Source organism: Ascaphus truei, chromosome 22 (assembly GCF_040206685.1).
Source record: "Ascaphus truei isolate aAscTru1 chromosome 22, aAscTru1.hap1, whole genome shotgun sequence".
Lineage (NCBI taxonomy): Eukaryota > Metazoa > Chordata > Amphibia > Anura > Ascaphidae > Ascaphus > Ascaphus truei.
The window spans coordinates 13,836,935-13,858,779 of record NC_134504.1 but is presented as its reverse complement, the minus strand read 5'-3'; the positions used below and the strand labels follow the sequence as shown (position 1 = coordinate 13,858,779).

The 21,845-nt window shown below is 54.3% G+C and overlaps 2 protein-coding genes across 6 annotated transcripts in view; one reads left to right on the top strand and one right to left on the bottom strand.

Moving 5' to 3' along the window:
* The window catches only part of SLC26A11 (solute carrier family 26 member 11), a 30,510-nt gene extending 21,246 nt beyond the window's left edge, over window positions 1-9,264 (bottom strand). For 2 of the 3 annotated variants that reach the window (XR_012789865.1, XM_075580036.1), the window contains exons 1-8: window positions 7,569-7,643; window positions 7,078-7,146; window positions 5,319-5,731; window positions 4,931-5,223; window positions 2,429-2,621; window positions 2,236-2,321; window positions 1,974-2,053; window positions 1,597-1,739 (exon numbers count right to left, since the gene is read on the bottom strand). Coding sequence is in view for 2 of the 3 variants with exons in the window: in XM_075580036.1 (XP_075436151.1) it covers window positions 1,597-1,739; window positions 1,974-2,053; window positions 2,236-2,321; window positions 2,429-2,621; window positions 4,931-5,161 (733 nt within the window). In the remaining variant the exon portion in view is untranslated. Of the gene's footprint in view, window positions 1-1,596; window positions 1,740-1,973; window positions 2,054-2,235; window positions 2,322-2,428; window positions 2,622-4,930; window positions 5,224-5,318; window positions 5,732-7,077; window positions 7,147-7,568; window positions 7,644-9,199 lie in introns of those variants that run through there. The other variant, XM_075580037.1, reaches the window with a different exon arrangement.
* SGSH (N-sulfoglucosamine sulfohydrolase) overlaps window positions 7,650-21,845 on the top strand; it is a 30,153-nt gene continuing 15,957 nt past the window's right edge. Inside the window, exons 1-3 of one of the 3 annotated variants that reach the window (XM_075580038.1) lie at window positions 7,650-7,808; window positions 9,350-9,510; window positions 16,751-16,856. In XM_075580038.1, the coding sequence (XP_075436153.1) occupies window positions 7,721-7,808; window positions 9,350-9,510; window positions 16,751-16,856 (355 nt within the window). In that variant the 5' untranslated portion in view covers window positions 7,650-7,720. Of the gene's footprint in view, window positions 7,809-9,349; window positions 9,511-10,224; window positions 10,321-16,750; window positions 16,857-21,845 lie in introns of those variants that run through there. The other 2 variants (XM_075580039.1, XM_075580040.1) reach the window with 2 other exon arrangements.

Below are 21,845 nucleotides of genomic sequence, written 5' to 3'. Positions count from 1 at the left end.
AGCATTTATCCGACAACCAGCTTTAAGATACCTCCTTCTGGCACTTTAGTAGTAAGCCTCAGCCTATTGCGCCCGTTCTTTTTTGCTAAGAAGGTTAGGAATTCGGGACAGAAACAAGAAAGAGAGACTTAGTGTGGGCACTCTGCTGATTAATGTAAAGATGGATTCATTAAAATAATCGTTAATGTCAACCAAGAAACTAAAATAATGGGTGTTTCAAAAAAACAACTGTGACGCAGCTCAGATCCTGATTCGAGTGCTACAGATGGACTCTGGATCCACTGCTGGTAGTATGGTGACCTAAATGTATCGGTCACTCATATAATCGGACAATTAAATGAATGAGATCAGTTAGTTGTGTTTACTCACCCTGGTAACACTTGATCAGTACTAACTGATCTCATTCATTTAATTGTCCTATTATATGAGTGACCGATACATTTAGGTCGCCATAGTACCAGCAGTGGATCCAGAGTCCATCTGTAGCACTCGAATCAGGATCTGAGCTGCGTCACAGTTGTTTTTTTTTTTTAACACCCATTATTTTAGTTTCTTGGTTGACATTAAAGATTATTTTAATGAATCCATCTTTACATTAATCAGCAGAGTGCCCACACTAAGTCTCTCTTTCTTGTTTTTGTCCTGATATCTTCTTACCTAGCGGAGCACTGCTGATAACATATAGAATTTCATGCTGCAGCAGGGGCTTCTGTCCACAAAGTTAGGAATTACCTGTTTGGTTATTGGCATTTACAGCCCTATTTCCACTAAGGGAGGGTGCATAACACCAAGTTTAAATGCCTCTAAACTAATAACCGCCTGCCTGAATAGCAGGTGCCTTGTATAGACACTACTACGGTCAATATTTATTAGACCTGTGTTTATGTATATACCTATTTTACTTTTCCAAACTAGTAGATGGGGTTACTAATATTGTACTAACTAGCAAAGCTCATGAATACATCTAGGACTTACTATTGCCAAGAGGACAATCTTGAATATACCCCAATATGCTCCCATTACTCTGGGAACAAATATATTGCTACCAACAAAGAAGCCCAATAAGTATTTTTGGTAGGGGTAGTCTACACTGTAATTACTAACAGGGGAGCATTTATGCATCGCTATTATCTTTGGTGTATAGACTGCCCTCGTGCATTGGGTATCTCAACCCATCTCTAGCCACATCGCCGTCCAGCCTTTTATTTTTATTCTATTAGGTCACTATTGGGGCCCCAATATATCTTAGACGGACTAACCGCTACATTTAGTGAGATCGTTTTTATGCAAGTGATCTAACGTCCACACCCCTATTTTAGTCACCTCATTTCTACCACTGTCCACACGTGGCTCACACAGTGGTTCATGCAGCTATCTAGCCAGGAGCCCATGACCTCGATCTAGTTAATACTTTGTTTTAATCACCTTATTGTGATATCCCGCTGGTCATCAGAACATTCACACCTACCTTCACCGGCGAGTGCTAGTTTATAGCAGCTACTTTCTGTCTTGTCTCGACAAGACTTCTAATGCACCATCATCACATAGGAGCATTCAACCATAGCACTGTTTCCTTGCCTATAACCCTCTCCTTACCTGTTGTCATGACCCAGACAATGAGGTGGAAGAACCGGTACCAGCCCGACATCCCCCGGTATATTCCGGGAGAATGGTCCTTCATCAATTTCAAAACCAGGAGCAGAGCGATGGTCAGCAGGCCCAAGATGGCGTCCCCAGGTCTGGAAGAGAAGAGATACTTTGCAGAAAAAGAGGAAGGAACACACACAACTGTACTCCCATCTTCTGCAACTTACACTATCCAACCCACACACCTACTCCTCCTTGCCCCAAAATCTGGAATACATTGCTCACCCCTGAGCACTCATCCCCATCCCCCCCCTGCCATTATGAAAATCCCACCCAATTATTCCTGTCACCCCCGCCCCTCTCCTGGGGTTGACGCCTCTCCTGACCTTGTGTCCGGCAGCTTGCGGAATGTTTGGTAAACTTGTAAGATGAACTGACGCGGGATATCTTGCAAACCCAGCAGGTTCTGGCAATGGGAAGAGACGCTATTATAACAACAATATAAAAGACCCAACAAAAATACATCTCATATGTACACAGAGCGAAGCACAAAGGCGTCACACCCGTGCTGCGCAAGAAGAAGAAAAAAGGTACACACATGCAGGAAGGATGAGCAACGTATCCGTGTCAGAGAGACCCCTTCCTTACCTTGACCTGGCTGAATCCAATAGTGACCGACGCTGCTGATGTGAAAGCTTTGATGACTGGATACGAGATGAAATCCAGAAGAAACCCTGAGGAGGAAGGAACGATGTCAAGGGGATCCCCGGGGGTTTGTAAAGGTTTCTGGCGGCCGAGCCCTGTGGTATTGGCCGGTGTAGGGAACATACCAAGGCCTCACCTAGGTGTAAGATTCCCATGGCCAGCTGGATGCAGCCCGAGATAAATGCCAGCAGAATAGCCAAGGAAGGGTCCCCAGATGTATAGACAGACACAAGGAGGGACATGATGGCCGTGGGACCCAGTGTCACGTCTTTGGATGTCCCCAGAAGGCAGTAAATGAAGCAGCCCATGAAGGAGGAATAAAGACCGAACTGCAGGAGGAAGGAAAGGAGATGGCATTAACTACTATACTGCCAGGGCATTAACTACTATACTGCCAGTGCATTAACTACTATACTGCCAGGGCATTAACTACTATACTGTGCCAGGGCATTAACTACTATAGTGCCAGGGCATTAACTACTATACTGCCAGGGCATTAACTACTATACTGTCAGGGCATTAACTACTATACTGTGCCAGGGCATTAACTACTATACTGTGCCAGGGCATTAACTACTATACTGTGCCAGGGCATTAACTACTATAGTGCCAGGGCATTAACTACTATACTGCCAGGGCATTAACTACTATACTGCCAGGGCATTAACTACTATACTGCCAGGGCATTAACTACTATACCGTGCCAGGGCATTAACTACTATACCGTGCCAGGGCATTAACTACTATAGTGCCAGGGCATTAACTACTATAGTGCCAGGGCATTAACTACTATAGTGCCAGGGCATTAACTACTATAGTGCCAGGGCATTAACTACTATAGTGCCAGGGCATTAACTACTATAGTGCCAGGGCATTAACTACTATACTGCCAGGGCATTAACTACTATACTGCCAGGGCATTAACTACTATACTGCCAGGGCATTAACTACTATACTGCCAGGGCATTAACTACTATAGTGCCAGGGCATTAACTACTATAGTGCCAGGGCATTAACTACTATACTGCCAGGGCATTAACTACTATAGTGCCAGGGCATTAACTACTATAGTGCCAGGGCATTAACTACTATAGTGCCAGTGCATTAACTACTATAGTGCCAGGGCATTAACTACTATAGTGCCAGGGCATTAACTACTATAGTGCCAGGGCATTAACTACTATACTGCCAGGGCATTAACTACTATACTGCCAGGGCATTAACTACTATAGTGCCAGGGCATTAACTACTATAGTGCCAGGGCATTAACTACTATACTGCCAGGGCATTAACTACTATAGTGCCAGGGCATTAACTACTATAGTGCCAGGGCATTAACTACTATAGTGCCAGGGCATTAACTACTATACTGCCAGGGCATTAACTACTATACTGCCAGGGCATTAACTACTATACTGCCAGGGCATTAACTACTATACTGCCAGGGCATTAACTACTATACTGCCACGGCATTAACTACTATACTGCCAGGGCATTAACTACTATACTGCCAGGGCATTAACTACTATACTGCCAGGGCATTAACTACTATAGTGCCAGGGCATTAACTACTATAGTGCCAGGGCATTAACTACTATAGTGCCAGGGCATTAACTACTATACTGCCAGGGCATTAACTACTATACTGCCAGGGCATTAACTACTATACCGTGCCAGGGCATTAACTACTATACCGTGCCAGGGCATTAACTACTATACTGTCAGGGCATTAACTACTATACTGCCAGGGCATTAACTACTATACTGCCAGGGCATTAACTACTATACTGCCAGGGCATTAACTACTATAGTGCCAGGGCATTAACTACTATAGTGCCAGGGCATTAACTACTATAGTGCCAGGGCATTAACTACTATAGTGCCAGGGCATTAACTACTATAGTGCCAGGGCATTAACTACTATAGTGCCAGGGCATTAACTACTATACTGCCAGGGCATTAACTACTATACCGTGCCAGGGCATTAACTACTATACTGTCAGGGCATTAACTACTATACTGCCAGGGCATTAACTACTATACTGCCAGGGCATTAACTACTACCCTGCCAGAGAAGTGAGAGGAACAGCAAGTGCTAACATACTAGCCAGGTAAACGAAAATGACACGTACACCCAAAGACTCCAAAAAGCCTGCTCATGGTCCCAAGGCTCAACAAAGCATCCGGCCGCTCCTCCTTCTCTTACCGTGCCCCCCCAAAACTGAAACAATCTACCGGAGACTCCCACAGCCGCCACCAGTCTAAGTTCTTTCAAAACTAAAGCTGTCTCACATTTGAATCTGGTCTGTAACTGATACTACGCCCATAATATATATTATCTGTAACTGTGCATGCAACGTCTTGTATATAATGTATACCCCGTTCACTTATGTAACTATGTATTTGTAACCGTGTATTTGTCATCTTAACTCTATGCCCAGGACATACTTGAAAACGAGAGGTAACGCTCACTGTGTTACTTCCTGGTAAAACATGTTATAAATAAAAATAAATTAATTAAGTGACATAGGCAACACAGGCTGCTAAACAGACACATTGTGACAAGGGTACACCCAGCCTGGAACAGTGAACGCTAACACAAAGGGACAGAGGCACTGCAGTGTTACATTAAACACACCTGTACAGGTAGCCCGGCCACCTCTGCATAGGCCAGAGCTTGGGGCACTACGGTCAGTCCCACCGTCAGCCCGGCAATCACGTCCAGCTGCAGCCAGAGCAGAGAATAACGGGGTAGCCAGCGGAGAAACGGCAGCCTTTTCTGTAGGGTCTCACGGGAGCAGCACCGAGTGTGGGCAGCACTCCTCCTGCCCAAGCTACCTCTACCGTGCAGATCATCCGGCCACTCCATGACTGCGGGGGCAGCTACACCAGTGCCACCCTAAAGATAGGGGCAGCTACACCAGTGCCACCCTAAAGACAGGGACAGCAAAATTATTCCATGTGTGTATGTATGTATATAAATGTATAGATTTATACAATAGGTGAATATAAATATAACAACTTACTATTCTACTTTAAAGGCCTCGGGTGGAATGGCTACACATTTCTGGCACTCTGGGCTGATAAGGGAGGCCTTGCAATGTTCAATCCAGCGAGGCAGCCCAGTGTGCCGCTGCTTGGCTCTGGCCTCCCAGGTGACACACACACACACACACACGTCCCTGTCACCTGGGAAGGCGCAGCGTCAGATTTCGCTCCCTGCAGATCCTTCAGAGGAATGTCATTCCCAGGCAGCAATGGAAAGAAATCAGACGATTAATGTCACCCAAGAACTGTCAGGGAATGGGCTTACATCTGGGACCTCGGCAGCGTCTCTGTAACCCAAAGTTTGGGGCTTCGCGATGAACATCTGGGAACAGCTGGAAGGGACGGTTGAAATGTTCATAGGCCAGGCAGCGGTAATCACTGTAGCTCTTGACTGCAAAAAAAAAAAAAAGAAAAGTGCCTGGGTGGTACCGCCTGATCCAGAACACGGATCTTACAGCTACTCAGCATGGTTGAACGCAGCTGGAACCAGCGTCCTCTCTGCGTATAAAGGAACCTCAGATTTGCTGAGGGAATCAGATATTAACCTTCGGGTTTAGAGAACCGCAGGAGATTGCACAAGAGCAGCAGGATACATTGATGCAGATTTCAGTACATTACTGCCCGACAACCGCAATCCAATAAAATCACAGCACTGAGGGGGTTAATTGTATAAAGAGGCATGATAGCCGTTGTGTAAAGGCGAAGGCCAATGATACGGGGGCTCTTTAATATATTGGATTTCGGGGGGGGGGGGTGATGCCCCCTCTGCAGTCACTAAGAAACACCATTTACCTGTGGTTAGAGAGTAAGCTCCTTGGGCCAGGAATGTGTTTATGCCGGTATCCTACAACGCTTCATGAAACAAAAAGGTTGGACCTGGGGCAGATTCTGCTATTTGTATGTAATGTGACAGTGCGGTAAAACGCACAGTCTTTCAGATAGAGGTGTTTGGGGACGGGGGCTGTGTGGCTGTGTGTGTGTGTGTGTGTGTGTGTGTGTGTGTGTGTGTGGCTGTGTGTGTGTTATCTTTGGAAGCTGCAGTGGGTCTAGATGAATGGACCTGTGTATTAAGCAACTTCTTTAACCCCATATACTGCGAGTGAAAAATTACCTGCGTCACGGCTAAGAAACGTGTTTTTCAAGATCTTATACATATTTATTGGGACATTAAAATGAAGAACAATGGCAGCGAGAGACACTATAACTGATAAGTCCCATAGACAGGGGGGGCAACTCCAGTCTTCAAGGGCCACCAACAGGTCAGGTTTTTAGGCTATCCTTGCTTCAGCACAGGTGTCTCAATCTGAGCCACTGATTGAGCCACCTCTGCTGAAGCAGGGACTTATTAAGCCACCTGTGCTGAAGCAGGGATATCCTGAAAACCTGACCTGTTGGTGGCCCTTGAGGACTGGAGTTGGCCGTCCCTGACATAGATAAACTTGATCCATTGCCACTGACCCCTTCCCTGGAGTGACCAACAAAGAATTGTAGCTGTACTAAACGTCCTAATTACTAGTATTTTAACCCTTTGCGCTGCAATGCGTCGCGGGACCCTTTTGGCAGAGAAAGGGGGGGGGGGTACATTGAAAAGCTTGACCCATATATAGCAGATGAGGTTGAAAGAAAATGAAGAGAGACTTATCCATCCTCTCTGTGGGAGAGGGGAGTCCCGGCTTGTTAACAACACCCACGGTGTGCATTGATCTGCAGAGTGGAGGAACCGGTACCTGAACATACCTGAGACTGGGCCAAAGAGGATATGGGTAACTGGGTCAGTCCTGGGAGTCACAGTGTGAGCAGCTGGATCTGCAGAAAGAAGACATCATAATAATAATAATAATAATAATAATAATAATAATAATAAAGTATTCATATATTAACCCTGGCAGATTCCTGTAGGGAAGCAAGAGAGTGTCCCACTCACAGGACAGGGCTCAGGGGTATCTGGTGAGTGTAGCAAGTGCAGAGGCAAGTGTCCGCTCAGCAGGGGGCATGGGAGAGGGGGAGGTGCCAGGATATAGGGGGGGGGGGGGAGAAGTGACAGGAGGGGGGTAGGAGAAAGGTGGGTGCTGTGGGGTGGTATGGAGAGGGGCAAAGAGAGAAATAAAAAGGGCACGGAAAGATTGCAGGGGGGGGGGGGGAGCGGTTAGGAAGAGGGGGGTGGGAGAGAGGTATAATGAGAAGGGATATAGAGAGGGGGTTCAGGGGGTCCCGGGAGGGTCACCCACCGAATTCCCGGGCTCTTCTGCAGCTGGTGGTGACTGCTCTCCCGGGAGGGGGCGGAGTACAACCCCGTGTGTCACATGGCAGGGGGAGGGTGTAGGGGAGGAGGCAGGAAGCAGAGCTAGAGAGGCAAACTGTCTGAACAGCAGCAGCACCCATGGGTGCCAGGGGCCCCGCGCTGCACTGGGTGCTCTGTGCCCTGCTCATCTCCGGGACCCGAGGGAGGAACGTGCTGCTCATAATCGGTGAGATGATTGTTGTATTGATGGAAGTTTTATATGTCCCTGTGTATTAGGAGGGGGTGAGAGGTACGTGTCCCTGATGCCTGTGTATTAGGAGGGGGTGAGAGGTACGTGTCCCTGATGCCTGTGTATTAGGAGGGGGTGAGAGGTATGTGCCCCTGATGCCTGTGTATTAGGAGGGGGTGAGAGGTATGTGCCCCTGATGTCTGTGTATTAGGAGGGGTGAGAGGTACGTGTCCCTGGTGCCTGTGTATTAGGAGGGGGTGAGAGGTACGTGTCCCTGATGCCTGTGTATTAGGAGGGGATGAGAGGTACGTGTCCCTGATGCCTGTGTATTAGGAGGGGGTGAGAGGTACGTGTCCCTGATGCCTGTGTATTAGGAGGGGGTGAGAGGTACGTGTCCCTGATGCCTGTGTATTAGGAGGGGGTGAGAGGTACGTGTCCCTGATGCCTGTGTATTAGGAGGGGGTGAGAGGTACGTGTCCCTGATGCCTGTGTATTAGGAGAGGGTGAGAGGTACGTGTCCCTGATGCCTGTGTATTAGGAGGGGGTGAGAGGTACGTGTCCTTGATGCCTGTGTATTAGGAGGGGGTGAGAGGTACGTGCCCCTGATGTCTGTGTATTAGGAGGGGGTGAGAGGTACGTGTCCTGATGCCTGTATATTAGGAGGGGGTGAGAGGTACGTGTCCCTGATGCCTGTGTATTAGGAGGGGGTGAGAGGTACGTGTCCCTGATGCCTGTGTATTAGGAGGGGGTGAGAGGTACGTGTCCCTGATGCCTGTGTATTAGGAGGGGGTTAGAGATACCTGTCCCTGATGTCTGTGTATTAGGAGGGGGTGAGAGATACCTGTCCCTGATGTCTGTGTATTAGGAGGGGGTGAGAGATACCTGTCCCTGATGTCTGTGTATTAGGAGGGGGTGAGAGATACCTGTCCCTGATGTCTGTGTATTAGGAGGGGGTGAGAGATACCTGTCCCTGATGTCTGTGTATTAGGAGGGGGTGAGAGGTACCTGTCCCTGATGTCTGTGTATTAGGAGGGGGTGAGAGATACCTGTCCCTGATGTCTGTGTATTAGGAGGGGGTGAGAGATACCTGTCCCTGATTTCTGTGTATTAGGACTGGTTGCGGGGTACGTGTCCTTGTCTGTATTAGGAGAGGTGGGTGGTATGTGTCCCTGATGTCTGTGTATTAGGAGGGGGTGAGAGATACCTGTCCCTGATTTCTGTGTATTAGGACTGGTTGCGGGCTACGTGTCCTTGTCTGTATTAGGAGAGGTGGGTGGTATGTGTCCCTGATGTCTGTGTATTAGGAGGTGTGTGTATAAAAAGGAGGTGAGCGGTACGTGTCCCTGAGATCTGTGTATAGTGAGTGTGATGCGCTCGCTGGCACTTACCTCGGACCTCTGTCTCTCTCTCTCTCTGCTGCTCTTGTGTTGGGTTGGCTCTTGACTTTATGTTGAGGGTCCGGGTGGGGTTTCATAGTCCTGGAGGAGGATCCTGGCTTTCAGTAGCCCCCCCCCCCCTGGCTTGTCCCCGCTTTGCAGGGGATGACGCTGGTTTTGAGAGCGACGTCTACAACAACACGGCCATCTCAACCCCCCACCTGAGAGCGCTGGCCCAGAGAAGCCTCATTTTCCAGAACGCGTTCACCTCCGTCAGCAGCTGCTCCCCAAGCAGGTCCGCTCTCCTCACCGGGCTGCCCCAGGTACGTATCCCGCCGATGGGGCGGATGTGCGCCCCACTTCAGCCGAGCAGCTCTCCGCTGCAGAATATGGCCAGGAAGGTGCTGGGGTCGAATTAATACATCTTTATATGACCCCTGTGTTTAGTATCCTATATGAAAACTTGAGCCCGGCCTGTGGCTTGGTGGGGTACGAAGGGGTGCATGTCATATCACTTTTGGAGTGAAGAACAGCAGACTTTCCACTGAAATCCCAGCGCGTCTGAGCAATGATGTGTCATTAGCAAACGCCGTTAGAGTTTGTATTGCAGGTGCGGTTCTGCATAGAGGTTTATCTTTGGGGGTTTATTGCCACTACTTGGGAAACAGGGGGTCTCCGGAGCTGACCTGTGTTAATTTCAGGTCCGGGGACCCCCTGCTTCCCGTGACACCTGAAGGTTCCCTGGTACTGTGCCCCCCAGGGGTGAACAATATGGCGGTTTAAAGGTCCCGTGTCGCGCAGCGCTGCTTCTCTTTGGTCAGTGGGACCTTTTTACCGGGGCACATTCACAAGGTTCATCTCCGGAGACCCCCTGCTTCCCACCCGGGGGGTGTAAGGCCGCGTCCATACTTAGCGCGACAGGGACAAAAGGCCGTGCCTCCTGAGACAGGCCATTTATTTTTTTTTTTTGTCGCGTGACGGCCGGGTCACGTGACGTCACAGCACGACTCCCGTCGCGTCTCCTCCTTATCCCACAGGCCACGGATCGCCTCTGCAGCAGGCGCGTGCGATGCCATGCGCGCCCGCCTACTAAATGCTAGGCCTAAGTCTCCTCTGAACAGACACAGCAAACGGTGAGACGTTGTAGCTAGAAATTCTTCCCTGTGTTACACTTCCACGTACGCTCCCACACCCAGAAGGTAGAAAGCCAGCATGCTGCATTTGCGGGGTATAAACCCCCCTCCCCCCCAGGGCCGGCTGGGGGTGCGGTTTCACAGGCCTCCGTCTCCTGGCTGTTCCTGTTTCTTGGTTTTTCGCTGGGTGCAGGAGTCAAACCGCACAGAGAAACGCGTCTGCTTCAGCAGCTGGAGCTGTGAGTGTCGCAGAGGCTGAGGCCCCCCCGCGTCGCAGAGGCTGAGGCCCCCCCGCGTCGTAGAGGCTGAGGCCCCCCCCCCGTGTCGCAGAGGCTGAGGCCCCCCCCGCGTCGTAGAGGCTGAGGCCCCCCCCGCGTCGTAGAGGCTGAGGCCCCCCCCGCGTCGTAGAGGCTGAGGCCCCCCCCGCGTCGTAGAGGCTGAGGCCCCCCCGCGTCGTAGAGGCTGAGGCCCCCCCCGCGTCGTAGAGGCTGAGGCCCCCCCCCGCGTCGTCGAGGCTGAGGCCCCCCCCCCCCGCGTCGTAGAGGCTGAGGCCCCCCCCGCGTCGCAGAGGCTGAGGCCCCCCCCCGCGTCGCAGAGGCTGAGGCCCCCCCGCGTCGCAGAGGCTGAGGCCCCGCGTCGCAGAGGCTGAGGCCCCCCCCCGCGTCGCAGAGGCTGAGGCCCCCCCCCCGCGTCGCAGAGGCTAACCCCCCCCCCGCGTCGCAGAGGCTGAGGCCCCCCCCCCGCGTCGTAGAGGCTGAGGCCCCCCCCGCGTCGTAGAGGCTGAGGCCCCCCCCGCGTCGTAGAGGCTGAGGCCCCCCCCGCGTCGTAGAGGCTGAGGCCCCCCCCGCGTCGTAGAGGCTGAGGCCCCCCCCGCGTCGTAGAGGCTGAGGCCCCCCCCCGCGTCGTAGAGGCTGAGGCCCCCCCCGCGTCGTAGAGGCTGAGGCCCCCCCCGCGTCGTAGAGGCTGAGGCCCCCCCCGCGTCGTAGAGGCTGAGGCCCCCCCCGCGTCGTAGAGGCTGAGGCCCCCCCCGCGTCGTAGAGGCTGAGGCCCCCCCCGCGTCGTAGAGGCTGAGGCCCCCCCCGCGTCGTAGAGGCTGAGGCCCCCCCCGCGTCGTAGAGGCTGAGGCCCCCCTTGCGTCGTAGAGGCTGAGGCCCCCCTTGCGTCGTAGAGGCTGAGGCCCCCCCCGCGTCGTAGAGGCTGAGGCCCCCCCCGCGTCGTAGAGGCTGAGGCCCCCCCCGCGTCGTAGAGGCTGAGGCCCCCCCCGCGTCGTAGAGGCTGAGGCCCCCCCCGCGTCGTAGAGGCTGAGGCCCCCCCCCGCGTCGTAGAGGCTGAGGCCCCCCCCCGCGTCGTAGAGGCTGAGGCCCCCCCCGCGTCGTAGAGGCTGAGGCCCCCCCCGCGTCGTAGAGGCTGAGGCCCCCCCCGCGTCGTAGAGGCTGAGGCCCCCCCCGCGTCGTAGAGGCTGAGGCCCCCCCCGCGTCGTAGAGGCTGAGGCCCCCCCCGCGTCGTAGAGGCTGAGGCCCCCCCCCGCGTCGCAGAGGCTGAGGCCCCCCCCCGCGTCGCAGAGGCTGAGGCCCCCCCCCGCGTCGCAGAGGCTGAGGCCCCCCCCCGCGTCGCAGAGGCTGAGGCCCCCCCCCGCGTCGCAGAGGCTGAAGCCCCCCCCCGCGTCGTAGAGGCTGAGGCCCCCCCGCGTCGCAGAGGCTGAGGTCCCCCCCGCGTCGTAGAGGCTGAGGCCCCCCCCCCGCGTCGCAGAGGCTGAGGCCCCCCCGCGTCGCAGAGGCTGAGGCCCCCCCGCATCGCAGAGGCTGAGGCCCCCCCGCGTCGCAGAGGCTGAGGCCCCCCCGCGTCGCAGAGGCCCCCCCGCGTCGCAGAGGCCCCCCCGCGTCGCAGAGGCCCCCCCGCGTCGCAGAGGCCCCCCCGCGTCGCAGAGCCCCCCCCGCGTCGCAGAAGCCCCCCCGCGTCGCAGAGGCTGAGGCCTCCCCGCGCCGAGATGTGTCGCAGAGACTGAGCCCCCCGTGCCGAGATGTGTCGCAGAGACTGAGCCCCCCGTGCCGAGATGTGTCGCAGAGACTGAGCCCCCCGTGCCGAGATGTGTCGCAGAGACTGAGCCCCCCGTGCCGAGATGTGTCGCGGAGACTGAGCCCCCCGCGTCGCAGAGACTGAGCCCCCCCGTGCCGAGATGTGTCGCAGAGACACCCTAAAACTGAATGGGATATACTGTATGTATCAAAACAAAAGCGGAACAATGCAGAGAAACAAAAACATGCTGTTGATTTCACTGGGTTGTTTCTTTCCCTGATACATATAGTGCAGAGCGTTCCTTCTGCCCCACGTGTTCCCTGATACATATAGTGCAGAGCGTTCCTTCTGCCCCACGTGTTCCCTGATACATATAGTGCAGAGCGTTCCTTCTCCCCACGTGTTCCCTGATACATATAGTGCAGAGCGTTCCTTCTGCCCCACGTGTTCCCTGATGCATATAGTGCAGAGCGTTCCTTCTGCCCCACGTGTTCCCTGATACATATAGCGCAGAGCATTCCTTCTCCCCACGTGTTCCCTGATACATATTGTGCAGAGCGTTCCTTCTGCCCCACGTGTTCCCTGATACATATAGTGCAGAGCGTTCCTTCTGCCCCACGTGTTCCCTGATACATATAGCGCAGAGCATTCCTTCTCCCCACGTGTTCCCTGATACATATAGTGCAGATCATTCCTTCTGCCCCACGTGTTCCCTGATACATATAGTGCAGAGCGTTCCTTCTGCCCCACGTGTTCCCTGTTACATATAGTGCAGAGCGTTCCTTCTGCCCCACGTGTTCCCCGATACATATAGTGCAGAGCGTTCCTTCTGCCCCACGTGTTCCCCGATACATATAGTGCAGAGCGTTCCTCCTGCCCCACGTGTTCCCCGATACATATAGTGCAGAGCGTTCCTTCTGCCCCACGTGTTCCCTGATACATATAGTGCAGAGCGTTCCTTCTGCCCCAAGTGTTCCCTGATACATATAGTGCAGAGCGTTCCTTCTGCCCCACGTGTTCCCTGATACATATAGTGCAGAGCGTTCCTTCTGCCCCACGTGTTCCCTGATACATATAGTGCAGAGCGTTCCTTCTGCCCCACGTGTTCCCTGTTACATATAGTGCAGAGCGTTCCTTCTGCCCCACGTGTTCCCCGATACATATAGTGCAGAGCGTTCCTTCTGCCCCACGTGTTCCCCGATACATATAGTGCAGAGCGTTCCTTCTGCCCCACGTGTTCCCTGATACATATAGTGCAGAGCATTCCTCCTGCCCCACGTGTTCCCCGATACATATAGTGCAGAGCGTTCCTTTTGCCCCACGTGTTCCCTGATACATATAGTGCAGAGCGTTCCTTCTCCCCACGTGTTCCCTGATACATATAGTGCAGAGCATTCCTTCTGCCCCAAGTGTTCCCTGTTACATATAGTGCAGAGCGTTCCTTCTGCCCACGTGTTCCCTGATACATATAGTGCAGAGCGTTCCTTCTGCCCCACGTGTTCCCTGATACATATAGTGCAGAGCGTTCCTTCTGCCCCACGTGTTCCCTGATACATATAGTGCAGAGCGTTCCTCCTGCACCACGTGTTCCCTGATACATATAGTGCAGATCATTCCTTCTGCCCCACGTGTTCCCTGATACATATAGTGCCGATCATTCCTTCTGCCCCACGTGTTACCTGATACATATAGTGCAGAGCGTTCCTTCTGCCCCACGTGTTCCCTGATACATATAGTGCAGATCATTCCTTCTGCCCCACGTGTTCCCTGATACATATAGTGCAGAGCGTTCCTTCTGCCCCACGTGTTCCCTGGTACATATAGTGCAGAGCGTTCCTTCTGCCCACGTGTTCCCTGATACATATAGTGCAGAGCTTTCCTTCTGCCCCACGTGTTCCCTGATACATATAGTGCAGAGCGTTCCTTCTGCCCCACGTGTTCCCTGGTACATATAGTGCAGATCGTTCCTTCTGCCCCACGTGTTCCCTGATACATATAGTGCAGAGCGTTCCTTCTGCCCCACGTGTTCCCTGATACATATAGTGCAGAGCGTTCCTTCTGCCCCACGTGTTCCCTGATACATATAGTGCAGAGCGTTCCTTCTGCCCCACGTGTTCCCTGGTACATATAGCGCAGAGCGTTCCTTCTCCCCACGTGTTCCCTGATACATATAGCGCAGAGCGTTCCTTCTCCCCACGTGTTCCCTGATACATATAGCACAGAGCGTTCCTTCTTCCCACGTGTTCCCTGATACATATAGCGCAGAGCGTTCCTTCTGCCCCACGTGTTCCCTGATACATATAGCGCAGAGCGTTCCTTCTGCCCCACGTGTTCCCTGATACATATAGTGCAGAGCGTTCCTTCTGCCCCACGTGTTCCCTGATACATATAGTGCAGAGCGTTCCTTCTGCCCCACGTGTTCCCTGATACATATAGTGCAGAGCGTTCCTTCTGCCCCACGTGTTCCCTGATACATATAGTGCAGAGCGTTCCTTCTGCCTCACGTGTTCCCTGATACATATAGTGCAGAGCGTTCCTTCTGCCCCACGTGTTCCCTGATACATATAGTGCAGAGCGTTCCTTCTGCCCCACGTGTTCCCTGATACATATAGTGCAGAGCGTTCCTTCTGCCCCACGTGTTCCCTGATACATATAGTGCAGAGCGTTCCTTCTGCCCCACGTGTTCCCTGATACATATAGTGCAGAGCGTTCCTTCTGCCCCACGTGTTCCCTGATACATATAGTGCAGAGCGTTCCTTCTGCCCCACGTGTTCCCTGATACATATAGTGCAGAGCGTTCCTTCTGCCCCACGTGTTCCCTGATACATATAGTGCAGAGCGTTCCTTCTCCCCACGTGTTCCCTGATACATATAGTGCAGAGCGTTCCTTCTCCCCACGTGTTCCCTGATACATATAGTGCAGAGCGTTCCTTCTCCCCACGTGTTCCCTGATACATATAGTGCAGAGCGTTTCTTCTGCCCCACGTGTTCCCTGATACATATAGTGCAGAGCGTTCCTTCTGCCCCACGTGTTCCCTGATACATATAGTGCAGAGCGTTCCTTCTGCCCCACGTGTTCCCTGATACATATAGTGCAGAGCGTTCCTTCTGCCCCACGTGTTCCCTGATACATATAGTGCAGAGCGTTCCTTCTGCCCCACGTGTTCCCTGATACATATAGTGCAGAGCGTTCCTTCTCCCCACGTGTTCCCTGATACATATAGTGCAGAGCGTTTCTTCTGCCCCACGTGTTCCCTGATACATATAGCGCAGAGCGTTCCTTCTGCCCCACGTGTTCCCTGATACATATAGTGCAGAGCGTTCCTTCTGCCCCACGTGTTCCCTGATACATATAGTGCAGAGCGTTCCTTCTGCCCCACGTGTTCCCTGATACATATAGTGCAGAGCGTTCCTTCTCCCCACGTGTTCCCTGATACATATAGTGCAGAGCGTTTCTTCTGCCCCACGTGTTCCCTGATACATATAGTGCAGAGCGTTCCTTCTCCCCACGTGTTCCCTGATACATATAGTGCAGAGCGTTCCTTCTGCCCCACGTGTTCCCTGTTACATATAGTGCAGAGCGTTCCTTCTGCCCCACGTGTTCCCTGATACATATAGTGCAGAGCATTCCTTCTCCCCACGTGTTCCCTGATACATATGAGCCGTAGTCTTTGCTTCCTTGATTTTGCACTCACAGGATTAACCCCTTGCGTTCCCAGAGGGACACCCCCTGACACTGCTTTGCACGGGTACATGGCAGTGCCACCCATTTAAGATACCTAACTAGATAACATTGTTCTTTGTGCCAGCGACTCATGTGCCCGGCCTCCGAGACATACAGGCCGTGCACATGTTCCCCCTGTAACAGGAAGCGCTCAGGAAGTGGGCAGGCGTGATCCTCGCGTCCTGCCAGACCCTTACACAGCGGTGTTTGGTACAGCAAGGGTTAAACATGATGCTATTAATGTCCACGCACAGTAATATTTTCCCTGGGCTTTAACCCTCTGGCTGCTGTGGGGTCATTCATACTGTATTGTTGTGTGATAGCGGAGGAAGGGTTTAACCCAGGGGTGCTCAACTGCCTTCCTCAAGGGCCACAACAGGTCAGGTTTTCAGGATATCCCTGCTTCAGCACAGGTGGCTCAATCGCTGGCTCAGTCGTTAGCCAGCGATTGAGCCACCTGTGCTGAAGCAGGGATATCCTGAAAACCTGACCTGTTGGTGGCCCTTGAGGACGGCAGTTGCCCACCCTCGGGTTTAAGCCACGGCATGTATGTGAGCACGCAGCGCTGCCCCGTGTCCTAAGGTCACGCCCCCCCTCCCCGTGTCCTGAGGTCACCCCCCTCCCCGTGTCCTGAGGTCACCCCCCTCCCCGTGTCCTGAGGTCACGCCCCCCCTCCCCGTGTCTCCGCAGCACCAGAATGGCATGTACGGCCTTCACCAGGACACGCATCACTTCAACTCGTTCGATGACGTGAGGAGTTTACCCCTTCTGCTCCACCAGGCCGGCATCCGCACAGGTAACCCAACTCCTGCAGTGCTCTACGACGATTATCCCCCTTTGCCGCGGGTATGTGCTTGCTATATATTTCAGTGCATTGGAGGTTAGGGGTAAGGCGCCGGTAGTGTTTAATTTGGGCCATGGCTGCTCGTTGTTAAATGATTAGTCAATGTGAGGACCAGTACTCTAGTATAAAACCCCGACGTGGGAGGGGCCGTTAATTGTCCTCTTTCAATATGCTGAGAAGCTGCTCCCCGCGCTGGAGACTACTATAGCCCCAATCATTTGAATGGAGCAACTTTACAGCACATGGAATAAGGGCCAATGTCCTGGGTCCCTCTTTCTCTGTGTCACCCTGCGGTGGGAGAGACATGTATTCTGTCACTGTGTCACCCTGCGGTGGGAGAGACATGTCCTCTGTCACTGTGTCACCCTGCGGTGGGAGAGACATGTCCTCTGTCACTGTGTCACCCTGCGGTTGGAGAGACATGTCCTCTGTCACTGTCACTGTGTCACCCTGCGGTGGGAGAGACATGTCCTCTGTCACTGTGTCACCCTGCGGTGGGAGAGACATGTCCTCTGTCACTGTCACTGTGTCACCCCGCGGTGGGAGAGACATGTCCTCTGTCACTGTGTCACCCTGCGGTGGGAGAGACATGTCCTCTGTCACTGTCACTGTGTCACCCTGCGGTGGGAGAGACATGTCCTCTGTCACTGTCACTGTGTCACCGTGCGGTGGGAGAGACATGTCCTCTGTCACTGTGTCACCCTGCGGTGGGAGAGACCTGTCCTCTGTCACTGTGTCACCCTGCGGTGGGAGAGACATGTCCTCTGTCACTGTCACTGTGTCACCGTGCGGTGGGAGAGACATGTCCACTGTCACTGTGTCACCCTGCGGTGGGAGAGACATGTCCTCTGTCACTGTGTCACCCTGCGGTGGGAGAGACCTGTCCTCTGTCACTGTGTCACCCTGCGGTGGGAGAGACATGTCCTCTGTCACTGTCACTGTGTCACCCTGCGGTGGGAGAGACATGTCCTCTGTCACTGTGTCACCCTGCGGTGGGAGAGACATGTCCTCTGTCACTGTCACTGTGTCACCCTGCGGTGGGAGAGACATGTCCTCTGTCACTGTGTCACCCTGCGGTGGGAGAGACCTGTCCTCTGTCACTGTGTCACCCTGCGGTGGGAGAGACATGTCCTCTGTCACTGTGTCACCCTGCGGTGGGAGAGACATGTCCTCTGTCACTGTGTCACCCTGCGGTGGGAGAGACATGTCCTCTGTCACTGTCACCCTGCGGTGGGAGAGACATGTCCTCTGTCACTGTGTCACCCTGCGGTGGGAGAGACATGTCCTCTGTCACTGTGTCACCCTGCGGTGGGAGAGACATGTCCTCTGTCACTGTGTCACCCTGCGGTGGGAGAGACATGTCCTCTGTCACTGTCACCCTGCGGTGGGAGAGACATGTCCTCTGTCACTGTGTCACCCTGCGGTGGGAGAGACATGTCCTCTGTCACTGTGTCACCCTGCGGTGGGAGAGACATGTCCTCTGTCACTGTGTCACCCTGCGGTGGGAGAGACATGTCCTCTGTCACTGTGTCACCCTGCGGTGGGAGAGACCTGTCCTCTGTCACTGTGTCACCCTGCGGTGGGAGAGACATGTCCTCTGTCACTGTGTCACCCTGCGGTGGGAGAGACATGTCCCACCTGCCTCTGTCACTGTGTCACCCTGCGGTGGGAGAGACATGTCCTCTGTCACTGTCACTGTGTCACCCTGCGGTGGGAGAGACATGTCCTCTGTCACTGTGTCACCCTGCGGTGGGAGAGACATGTCCTCTGTCACTGTGTCACCCTGCGGTGGGAGAGACATGTCCTCTGTCACTGTCACTGTGTCACCCTGCGGTGGGAGAGACATGTCCTCTGTCACTGTGTCACCCTGCGGTGGGAAAGACATGTCCTCTGTCACTGTCACTGTGTCACCCTGCGGTGGGAGAGACATGTCCTCTGTCACTGTGTCACCCTGCGGTGGGAGAGACCTGTCCTCTGTCACTGTCACTGTGTCACCCTGCGGTGGGAGAGACATGTCCTCTGTCACTGTGTCACCCTGCGGTGGGAGAGACATGTCCTCTGTCACTGTCACTGTGTCACCCTGCGGTGGGAGAGACATGTCCTCTGTCACTGTGTCACCCTGCGGTGGGAGAGACATGTCCTCTGTCACTGTGTCACCCTGCGGTGGGAGAGACATGTCCTCTGTCACTGTGTCACCCTGCGGTGGGAGAGACATGTCCTCTGTCACTGTGTCACCCTGCGGTGGGAGAGACATGTCCTCTGTCACTGTGTCACCGTGCGGTGGGAGAGACATGTCCTCTGTCACTGTCACTGTGTCACCCTGCGGTGGGAGAGACATGTCCTCTGTCACTGTGTCACCCTGCGGTGGGAGAGACATGTCCTCTGTCACTGTGTCACCCTGCGGTGGGAGAGACATGTCCTCTGTCACTGTCACTGTGTCACCCTGCGGTGGGAGAGACATGTCCTCTGTCACTGTGTCACCCTGCGGTGGGAGAGACATGTCCTCTGTCACTGTGTCACCGTGCGGTGGGAGAGACATGTCCTCTGTCACTGTGTCACCGTGCGGTGGGAGAGACATGTCCACTGTCACTGTGTCACCCTGCGGTGGGAGAGACCTGTCCTCTGTCACTGTCACTGTGTCACCGTGCGGTGGGAGAGACATGTCCTCTGTTACTGTGTCACCCTGCGGTGGGAGAGACCTGTCCTCTGTCACTGTCACTGTGTCACCCTGCGGTGGGAGAGACATGTCCTCTGTCACTGTCACTGTGTCACCCTGCGGTGGGAGAGACATGTCCTCTGTCACTGTCACTGTGTCACCTTGCGGTGGGAGAGACATGTCCTCTGTCACTGTCACTGTGTCACCCTGCGGTGGGAGAGACATGTCCTCTGTCACTGTGTCACCCTGCGGTGGGAGAGACATGTCCTCTGTCACTGTGTCACCCTGCGGTGGGAGAGACATGTCCTCTGTCACTGTGTCACCCTGCGGTGGGAGAGACATGTCCTCTGTCACTGTGTCACCCTGCGGTGGGAGAGACATGTCCTCTGTCACTGTGTCACCGTGCGGTGGGAGAGACATGTCCTCTGTCACTGTGTCACCGTGCGGTGGGAGAGACATGTCCACTGTCACTGTGTCACCCTGCGGTGGGAGAGACCTGTCCTCTGTCACTGTCACTGTGTCACCGTGCGGTGGGAGAGACATGTCCTCTGTCACTGTGTCACCCTGCGGTGGGAGAGACATGTCCTCTGTCACTGTGTCACCCTGCGGTGGGAGAGACATGTCCTCTGTCACTGTGTCACCCTGCGGTGGGAGAGACCTGTCCTCTGTCACTGTGTCACCCTGCGGTGGGAGAGACATGTCCTCTGTCACTGTGTCACCCTGCGGTGGGAGAGACCTGTCCTCTGTCACTGTCACTGTGTCACCCTGCGGTGGGAGAGACATGTCCTCTGTCACTGTGTCACCCTGCGGTGGGAGAGACATGTCCTCTGTCACTGTGTCACCCTGCGGTGGGAGAGACATGTCCTCTGTCACTGTGTCACCCTGCGGTGGGAGAGACATGTCCTCTGTCACTGTCACCCTGCGGTGGGAGAGACATGTCCTCTGTCACTGTCACTGTGTCACCCTGCGGTGGGAGAGACCTGTCCTCTGTCACTGTCACTGTGTCACCCTGCGGTGGGAGAGACCTGTCCTCTGTCACTGTGTCACCCTGCGGTGGGAGAGACATGTCCTCTGTCACTGTGTCACCCTGCGGTGGGAGAGACATGTCCTCTGTCACTGTGTCACCCTGCGGTGGGAGAGACATGTCCTCTGTCACTGTGTCACCCTGCGGTGGGAGAGACATGTCCTCTGTCACTGTGTCACCCTGCGGTGGGAGAGACATGTCCTCTGTCAATGTGTCACCCTGCGGTGGGAGAGACATGTCCTCTGTCACTGTCACTGTCACCCTGCGGTGGGAGAGACATGTCCTCTGTCACTGTGTCACCCTGCGGTGGGAGAGACATGTCCTCTGTCACTGTGTCACCCTGCGGTGGGAGAGACATGTCCTCTGTCACTGTCACTGTGTCACCGTGCGGTGGGAGAGACATGTCCTCTGTCACTGTGTCACCCTGCGGTGGGAGAGACATGTCCTCTGTCACTGTGTCACCCTGCGGTGGGAGAGACATGTCCTCTGTCACTGTGTCACCCTGCGGTGGGAGAGACATGTCCTCTGTCACTGTCACTGTGTCACCCTGCGGTGGGAGAGACATGTCCTCTGTCACTGTCACTGTGTCACCGTGCGGTGGGAGAGACATGTCCTCTGTCACTGTGTCACCCTGCGGTGGGAGAGACATGTCCTCTGTCACTGTCACTGTGTCACCGTGCGGTGGGAGAGACCTGTCCTCTGTCACTGTGTCACCGTGCGGTGGGAGAGACATGTCCTCTGTCACTGTCACTGTGTCACCCTGCGGTGGGAGAGACCTGTCCTCTGTCACTGTCACTGTGTCACCGTGCGGTGGGAGAGACCTGTCCTCTGTCACTGTGTCACCGTGCGGTGGGAGAGGCATGTCCTCTGTCACTGTCACTGTGTCACCCTGCGGTGGGAGAGACATGTCCACTGTCACTGTGTCACCCTGCGGTGGGAGAGACATGTCCTCTGTCACTGTGTCACCCTGCGGTGGGAGAGACATGTCCTCTGTCACTGTCACTGTGTCACCCTGCGGTGGGAGAGACATGTCCTCTGTCACTGTGTCACCCTGCGGTGGGAGAGACATGTCCTCTGTCACTGTCACTGTGTCACCCTGCGGTGGGAGAGACATGTCCTCTGTCACTGTCACTGTGTCACCGTGCGGTGGGAGAGACATGTCCTCTGTCACTGTGTCACCCTGCGGTGGGAGAGACCTGTCCTCTGTCACTGTCACTGTGTCACCCTGCGGTGGGAGAGACATGTCCACTGTCACTGTGTC